Source organism: Galeopterus variegatus, unplaced genomic scaffold (genome assembly GCF_000696425.1).
Source record: "Galeopterus variegatus unplaced genomic scaffold, G_variegatus-3.0.2 Scaffold5209, whole genome shotgun sequence".
Taxonomy (NCBI): Eukaryota; Metazoa; Chordata; class Mammalia; order Dermoptera; family Cynocephalidae; genus Galeopterus; species Galeopterus variegatus.
In genome coordinates, this window is record NW_007731320.1 from 69187 (window position 1) to 78927 (window position 9741).

The following is a 9741-nucleotide window of genomic DNA, read 5'->3' on the forward strand; positions in this document are numbered from 1 at the left end:
AAAAAATTATGCATCTATTATATTGTTTTAAGCCAGAAACCAAATGTGGGAATAAGTTGAAATTGGCTAACAATTTATTGTGGAAAACTTTGAATCTTGAGAATTGATCTGTAAGCCTGGGTTGTTTTTAAAGGCATAGTCATTTACTTTTATTGCATAATAATTTGGGAGCATTTCAGATTAACTGTTATTCTGACTTTCAGATTGTTTACCAAGAACATTTTTTCATTGTCCATATCTCTCACTCTCGGGCTGTAGGAATTTTAGAAATGTAAGATGCTTTCCAGAATCTTTTACTCTTTGGATACTGTGAGTTGAATCAGAATATAAAATACATAGCTTTTTCTTATCACAGTACTATTTTAAATGCACTATTTCAGATTAACTGTTATTCTGACTTTCAGATTGTTTACCAAGAACATTTTTTCATTGTCCGTATCTCTCACTCTCGGGCTGTAGGAATTTTAGAAATGTAAGATGCTTTCCAGAATCTTTTACTCTTTGGATAGTGTGAGTTGAATCAGAATATAAAATACATAGCTTTTTCTTATCACAGTACTATTTTAAATGCACTTTGTGGTAAGCAGAACTTTCCAGGTTTTTTTATGCTTCTATACTGTAAGAATTTTGTTTTGAATTTAACAATATGAGAGGAGAAAAATCAGAATCATTACAATTTGAAACTATTTGCCATATGTTTAGCAAAAAAAAATCATTTGTTGGCGGTCCTTTTATAAACTACAGAAAATGCCTAAATTGGGGAGAAATAAAGTACAATGGAAAATCTAAGGGTTGGAGTCAGACTGAAGACTCCATGCTACTACCTAGGGCTGGAACTGATTTCACAGTGAGGAGATCACTTTCTTGACAAGTTCAACCTCCTATCCAGCCCTGCACAGTCCCCTTAAAAGTACCCACGCTGAATCCTCTGCACTAAGAAAGAGGGGATCCTCAGCCCCATCTCACCCTGCTCTAATGCTGTTTTACTCTTGGAACTCTTTCCCTCCTTCTCTCTACCCCTGGGCTTCCTGACCTCTTTACTCCATGTGCTTCTACCTTGAGTTGCTCTCAGCCTCATGAAGCTGCCATATGTATGTTCTTGCTCTGGTAATGCTCCCTGAAGCGTCCCTAGCATAATGTGGAACTGGCCCCTGGACACTTGACCTGAGCTTGGGAGGAAATAGCACCATCCTGTGCATGCTCCTGTCCTGTGAGTGGGATGACAGCTTCAGCTCCACTCCTCATCACTATGGAGGAGCTCATGCCAGCCATGTGGTTTCCATCCCTGGCCAACATGCCATGCACATAGAGGGAAGAGAGCACGTGCTTAGAGGTCAGGACTTAAGATCCTACTGACAGCCTCAGGGTGGAGCTGCTGGCTTTGAGCTCAAAAGTCTTGACCCATTCATGCAAGTCATGTCCCTGGCATGCTTCCCAGAGAACTGGCGATCGTTCCATCTCTTTACTTTTTATAATTCAGCTTAGATACCCCTTTTTCTTCCTCAGGAAAGACCTTTTGAGAGCTCTTAAGTCCCACAATTTTAAGAAGAAACTCAGCAAATCATATTTGTGTAGTATTGGTTGATTGGGGCCATGGAAGGAGGTAGCTTTATTATTAGGCACAGAGGCATCTCCTTCTGAGAGATATTTTGCATCTCTGCTGCAAAAAAATGTATGTATAAATTCCCCTACTAAACTCCTCTCCCCCCACACACACACTCACACTCACACACATAAACGCACACACACAAACACACAGGCTTTTTGTTCAAGGTTGCATGTGCTAAAACCGCGATATGCTGGTTCTACTAGGGAAAAGGGGTGGTCCGCTGCTGTACTCTGCTCTCTGGTTGCTGATGCAATATCTACGGAAGAATAATACTGCTCTCTGCAGGCAATTTTAGGTAAAGTCCTTAGTACGTTTTCACAGTGGACTAGCCTACACACAGGACAGAGAGTCCTGGGTTTTTAATCTAGCTGAACCCTGTCCAAGCCCAGTTCAGGTGGAGTTTCTACTCCCCACCTCAAGCACAAGCACAAATATATCACCGCCTCTCCACAGAAACCTGAATAATTCATTGGCAAACCTAATTAATGATTGGTGATAAAAATAAACCTACTTTGCATGTACTTTAAATTAAAAAATGAAACACATTTCTATACAATAATAACCAGGATGATCAGGTTGGAATTCAGCAGAGTTAAAGTATCTGGAAGGCATTTGTTTGTAAAAAGAGAATAAAGATAGTAAATTATGTTATTTTCATAAAATAAGTTATAGTTTCCTAGGAAAGTCCAAAATTTAAGAATAACTGTTAAAGAAATATAAATACCTTCTATATCTTTGGGACAGGGAGAGGAAGAAAACTTTGTCAATTCTATATAAAGTAAGGATAGAGACAAAACTAGAAGCAGGTTTAACAGGACAGATCATCTCAAACAAAATGTATACATGATTTAATTTACTTCTTAAAAATATAGTTATCTATTAGTATAGAATTCTAAACATAAATCAGCTATGAATTTTCCATACATTAATCAAATATTTTAAAAATTCAGCAAAAGGTTAAAAATAACCAGATACATACATATTAGACAAATATTGTCCTAAAAAACTTAGTGTCTCTTCGCTATTATTAGAAATAGAAGCAACCGACCATTGAAACACGAATAAAGCAATATTTATGCACCTAACCACTTAAACTTTAAATGCATATGCTAAAAACTAACATATAATAAAAAATTGCCAAACCTATTATTAGGGTAAAAATTTTCAGTGTAACTCTATTGTGAAATGATTTATCTAGTAAATACGACACTAGAAAGGATGTTGAAGATTTGAAAAACACAATTAAAAAGATTGAATAGATACATAAACACTTAACCTAAAAGCTGATTTATATGTATTTCGAGCACACATGGAACATTTCCAAATATTTAAATATGCTGCACCATGAAAGAAGTCTTAAGGAATTTCAAAGAAGCAATAACTTACTGAGAAGTTGGTTCTCCGATTGCAATGTAATTCTTAGGAATCAAGAATAAAAAGTCACTAAATACAAAGAAACTTTTGGAGTCTTTCAGTGGAAGCTAAAAAGGGCATTCCTAAGTACTTTATATCTAACACTCAAGGCCTCCCACGGTCTAGGCTCAGAACTGGCACATGATTACTGTCACCTGCTTCTACTGGTCAGAGTAATAGTCTGTCTTTATCGGAGGAACTCCAAAGTTGCCAGAGAAAGGGTGTGGACACAAGCGGAGATGAAGAGTTGGGGCACAACTGCCATCAAGTGACTACATGTGATAACCTGTCCAGTTCCAGAGTTCGTGTTCTCCACCACTGTGCTGACGCTAGTCAACCATTTAAGCCAAGAAGCTGACAGAAAGCAGCAAAGCAAACATCCCCAAAATAGTCTAAATAAAACCATAATAAAGTAAGAGTAGAAAGTAATAAAATAGGAAACCTAATGAACAATTAAAATGATGAAACAGTAACACTGCTTTTTTTTAAAAAAAGACTTAATAAATTCAACATTCTAGCAAGACTAATCAATAAAAATAGAAAGAACGCTAAAAAGAAAAAAATGCACACATATATTATAATTTTAAAAGTATTGAAGTGTTTTAAAGTATTTTCAGTTATATTATACATATTTTGAATTAATCACATCTTTATGTATAAACATAACAGATACTTTTGCAGGGAAGATTACCCAAATTGCATCAAAGTAAAATAGATAATCTGGATAAACCAATCACTATCAATTAATTAATTAATTGAATCAACAATAGCAATCTAGCCCATCCTCATCCCAAAGGCATCACGTTCACAACATTTTATGAGCAAGTTTACTAGCTTTCTATCATCAGACCACCCTATGTGTTATGATCAGTACTGGAGACTTTTAAAGAGCAATTGCTACCCATAGTGAGGCTAGCATAACACTGAGGCTAAAATTAGACAAGGACAGTGGATTAAAAATTAAATTATAGTTTGCTGTAATTTATTATTATAAACAATTCCAAGTAAAATACTGGAAAATTCAGTTCAGTAGTATTAAAAAAAAATACCTTATGGCAAATTATAATATTTGCTGGAAAACATGAGAGAATATACCAATCTAATTTGCACATTAGCAGATTATACCAGATATAATATAAAAGGATATGGGAAAGTATCTATTAAAATGCAAAATTTATCCATGAATCAAAACTTTAGGAAAGTAGAACAGTGGTTGACATTTATCCTAATAAAGACTATCTACAAAAACACATAAAGAATGTCACTTCTAATGGTGAAAATTTTATGTATGAAAAATGTATTCTCAAATCAGGAAGATGACAAAGATACCTTTTCAATTTGCACAATGATCTTACCCTATGCTCTAGGACAAGAAAGGATGTAATAGATGAAAGGGTTATTTTGAGATGATATGATTGTCTTTATTACAATACAGGAGAATTTATTTTTTAAACGTCGTACTGATTAGGGAATTCATTGATGTTTTTAGATACAAGACTAATATACAAAATCAACAGCATTTCTACAAATCAGTAATTACCAATGCACAAAAGTAATACACCAAAATTATAGTCATGAGCTATACTTTGTGAATAATTCCAATATAACTATTCAGTGAGACTTTTGTAGAAACTCAAAAAAAGGAACTATTATTAGAGCATATGAAATAGTAACTGAAACAAATAATGTCCATGTAGAAGAAAACTCAATACCACAAAAATGTCAATTTTTCCCAAATAAATTAATAAAATTAATTGCAATTGCAATTAGATCTTTATTCATTATGGAACTTGCCAAAACGTTCCCAAGATTTATTCAGAAGAGTGTACTGATTAATATAAATTAAGCTGTGACAATAAACCTAACCAAAATAATTCAGTGGCTCAAATAGAATAGAATACGATTTCTTGCTCATTAAACCATCTAAGACATCTGCTTCTGGTCAATGATTGGTTTTCCTCCCATGAGGAGTTAGGAAACTGGGTTCCATCCATCTTTTGGTCCTGCTGTTTCCTAAATCATCCAGCTAGCAGAAGGGAAAAGAGGGCATAAAGAGAAATACCTATTGTTTAAGATTATGACTGAGAAATTGCACATATTTTTTCTGCTCCTATTCCATTGGCTAGAAAGCAATCTACACTGTGTGTCATTGTGAACAGAGTGTATCTTCGTGCTCAGAAAAAAAACTTAGAGAAACTCTGGTGACTTTTCTATCTCAACTTTTTTTTTTTTTTTTTTTTGTCCTTTTTGTGACCAGTAAGGGGGTCGCAGCTCTTGGCTTGGTGTTGCTCCCACCACGCTCAGCCAGTGAGCGCACCGGCCATCCCCATATAGGATCCGAACCCGCAGCGGGAGCCAGTGCGCCACAGGCTCGGCCCTCTATCTCAACTTTCTAATTTTTCATAGAAGGAAAGTGAAAATTAAGTTTCCTTTCACTGGGAAAAGAAAATTTTGTAGTCATTTCACAACAAATTAGTATACAAAGCAATGACTTCTGCTAGATATAACAAACATCCCATTCAATTGTCTTAGATCAGTTCCCAAAATTGATTACTTATTCAGGTTCTGAAACAAGGTAAATATTATAGAGATGTTAAGACGGGTGTACAAGGATGTATTTATTGAAGCTAAGAGAGATCTGTGTGTGGGTGTGTGTGTCTGTGCACACGTGTGCACATGTTGATCTAGGTGCAAGCAGGAGACTGAAACTACACAAACTAAATAAGGAAAATTTAATACAGATAATTATTAAATATTGGTAGGAAAATAACTATAAAGATGGACTGAGAGATCAAAAGGATATCTTAGGGCTGAGAGAGAATATCCAAGGAAGAACAAACTTGTATGGGAAGATAATATGTTGAAAACTTGGATAAGATGTGCATGCATGAATGGCAGAGAATCCTTAATGGCAAACTATAGGCACAAGGACTGGAGTGTGCTGCCTTTGCAATAGGTTAACCAAAGGAAACAAAGCTCTGGGTAAAGGGATTCAGCTGTCTGAGGCTCCCAGATACACCACTGCTCCTACATCAAGAGGTAGAGAAAACACACAGTGAAACCTACACCCTCCAGGAATTTTGCACTGGAGGAAACCACTTAGTCTGAGCAGTAAGGAAAAAATACATTCTGTAGAAACTTGGTATAAACCACTCGGATACCCATAAGGAGAGCCTCTTCTTCCAGAATCTCCCTTCAGTCCTCAGCAAAACTTAGCATCATGCCAGGTGGAAAACAAAAAACAAAAATACTTAAAGGGACCGGATCAATTTTCTTACAGCAGGCTATGAAGGATAAATTTTGAGCTGAGAGGCTAAGAGGCAAGAAATCGATATTTGGCACAGTGGATTACAAATAAATGATGAAGCAAAGAGTCTAGTAGTGTAGAAAGAAAGGGAACAGGGAAGTAATAAAATGCTCACTTGGGAACACTCAGATTCTAAGTACGTGTTTCGAACACTGGAGTTATTAGGCTACTCTTTTTTGTTTGTATGATATTTCTTCTTATTAAGAATTTCATATTAACAGCATCTTCTCCCTTTCTCTCTCATTAAACAGGGCAGGATGGGTAAGAGAGAGATAAGTGTGTGTCAACAAACTTGTGCCTTATTATGCAAGAACTTTCTTAAAAAATGGAGAATGAGAAGAGAATCCTTAATGGTATGATTCAATGTCTATGTCACTTTGTATTTATGATAGAAAATGTGTATTACCTGGGAGATATCTATGCTTCGAATACCTCTACCACCACCAAAAGCAGTGAAATAAAGCACCTTCATACATGTTCCTCAGACCATGAATCTGTTTGAAGACATTTCAAATGACATAGGCCCATAAATTGAGGTCTAAAAGCCCTGAAGTAGGTCAGCAATTAAGAAGTCAAAAAAATGTTTTAAAAGCCAGTACCGTCTACTAATGTTTCCACTCATAGATGCTAGGGTTAAGATACTGGTATTGCAAAGACAGACACTAAAAGCCCTGAAGTAGGTCAGCAATTAAGAAGTCAAAAAAATGTTTTAAAAGCCAGTACCTTCTACTAATGTTTCCACTCATAGATGCTAGGGTTAAGATACTGGTATTGCAAAGACAGACGAAACAAATCAACCCACAGAAACAGGTAACTAGGGGCCAGCCCGGTGGCGCACTGCTACAGTGCGCTGCTTGGGAGCGCAGTGGCGCTCCCGCCAAGGGTTCAGATCCCACATACAGACCGGTTCCCACTCACTGGCTGAGCGAGGTGCGGGCGCAGCACCGAGGGTTGCGATCCCGTTACCAGTCCCGGTCCGGTACGGGAGTGACACTGAGGGTTGCGATCCGTTGCCGGACACGAAAAAAGACAAAAAGAAAAAAAAAGAAACAGGTAACTAGCATTTTCTCTTTGGGGTCTCTTTCTCTTTTAAAAAACAATTTATTTTCTTCAAAAATAATAGAAAAGTTGGAAATGTATTAAGTGCCAAGAATAAAATTAACATTAGCTCTTAAGATCTTATCACATAACAAAAATCCTGGTTAAACTTTGGTATCTTTTTAAAATCAGAAGATATAGCTTAGGTAGCATTTCTAACTAAATTGGAATGCTACTGTATATACATCATGAGTATTTTCCTAAGACCTTGCATTTTGGAAATAAAGTGATTTCTTATTGGGAGTTTGCAAATGACCAGGATTTATAACTAACTAACCAAGACAGTGTCCTTCAGGTCGCTGGCATTCTGTTGAGTTTCCAGTTCCAGAATCTTGACATGTAACTAATATATTATTACTAAGTGAGCAATGTCTTGCAACTGTCTTTTATAACATGCAGATATTCAGCAGAATCAAATACAGCATGAGTGGGTCACCAGGATATCTAAACTTTGTATATCTCCACCACCACCAGCTGATAATTTAAAACAGCTTGCAACTGTTGCATCATATATTTTTTCATGATCAGTGCATGCTTTAGCACTGGCACTGAGGCTCAGTAAATTTAAATTCCCATTAATAGTTCATTAAAATTACTCAGATTGATGAATTTGTACTGTATGTATTTTAAGCAGTTCATAATATATGATATATTGAAATTAAAAATTAAAGAGACAAACTTTATGACAAAATGATGATGAATGACTAATCTGAAATCATAATTTTCTTTATCTTTTCTCTTGGATTATGTAGGAATGGTTGAACTCATTGGTCCTACTACTTTTTTTGTACCTATATCCTCATAATCATCAAGTTAATGATTTTTCTTCATTGCCTACCATGGACCTGGGACGGGTAGATTCGTTTAATGAATCTGTATTTTCTATTGCATATACACCTGTCACCAATACAACCCAACAGATAATGAATAAAGTCTCTTCCATCTCCTTTATGACAGGTGAGTTTTCTAGTAACTCAAGAGGAATGTCTGACGTCAATATTTGGTCATCTGAAGATGCATGCATTTTATTTTGCATTACAGTTGCTAAGCCTTGTCAATTGTCAAAATTTCTAGAGTATGTGAAATGTGAACATTCTTTCGCACTGTTGGAAGGAAGAGGCCACCACTCAATATCTAAGTTCTAAATTAATGCATTGCTTGCCAAGCAAGGAATTACAACTTGGAGTGCACGACCACTCAACAAAGAAACCTGCTGATCTTGTATAAGATTAGCATGCCTTAAAAGCAGGAGTGTTTAGAGATATGTTGGCATGTAGGTCTGAAAGCACTGTTACTAGAATGGGACTTGCTCTCAGGTTTGCTTGCTATTATAGATAAAAAACAACCAGTCTTTTCTTGAATTTTATTATAAGAATTTTATCCTCACCTTGTAATACCAAAGATATTTTTACTATATTTGAAGATCCCATTGAGCATCCTGTGTTTCAGATTTTCACCCTTTGGTATTAAGGTACCTATCAATGAAAGATAAGGACAGAATTATTACAGTCAAGATAATTTCTGTAACAATGTCCCAGAATTAGAGAAGCAGCAGCCAGCACAGAGACAAGAGAACTGGACTTAGAGTTGGAGGGTATTTGATTAAAAATAGCTCTACGGCTTCATGGTTGTATCACCATATGCAAAATAAGACTAGTAATACTATATTTTTCATAAATATTTCAGTTGAGAGTAAGATAATCCCAATTTGAAGGAGCAGAGTATTAATGCAAGTCTGGAAAGAGGTTTGTCAATAACAGAGGAAGAACTATGTCTCTACCTCTGAGGCCTACGTTCTTGTGTCGTGGCTTTGTTTACAGGTGAGGTCTCCCCAGAGTCAGAATTGGTCTGCAGACTCCAGAGTTAAGCCCTTACCAGATGAGCAACTCCAGGGAAAGGATTACAGATCTTTCCCAATGGTTCACAGTAATTTCTGGGATTATATCCACTGAAACACATAGGTGACTTTGGATTAGTTTTGGTCTTGGTTCATACCAGATGAGCAACTCCAGGGAAAGGATTACAGATCTTTCCCAATGGTTCACAGTAATTTCCGGGATTATATCCACTGAAACACATAGGTGACTTTGGATTAGTTTTGGTCTTGGTTCCCCAAGAAATAAGCTCCTTGGATAGCGAGGTGCAGTATTGTCATTGACCCCCGGCTGGGTTCCCAGGTCACCCCACACCGTATGTGAATGGAGGGGGAGAAGTATCCCAAATGAACCTTAGTGTGTTTTTACTAGAAAGAGAACTGGATGTCAGGCAGATAAAAACAGCTCATGTTCTTTACAAATACAAATGCATACTTCAA

General features: G+C 36.4%; 1 protein-coding gene across 1 annotated transcript in view; it reads left to right on the forward strand.

Moving 5' to 3' along the window:
* The first annotated feature begins 6586 nt into the window (after positions 1–6586).
* Positions 6587–9741, forward strand: part of ABCA8 (ATP-binding cassette, sub-family A (ABC1), member 8) — an 82472-nt gene continuing 79317 nt past the window's right edge. The window contains exons 1-2 of the mRNA XM_008589103.1: positions 6587–6682; positions 8180–8384. Coding sequence (XP_008587325.1) covers positions 6587–6682; positions 8180–8384 — 301 coding nt within the window. The remainder of the gene's footprint in view (positions 6683–8179; positions 8385–9741) is intronic.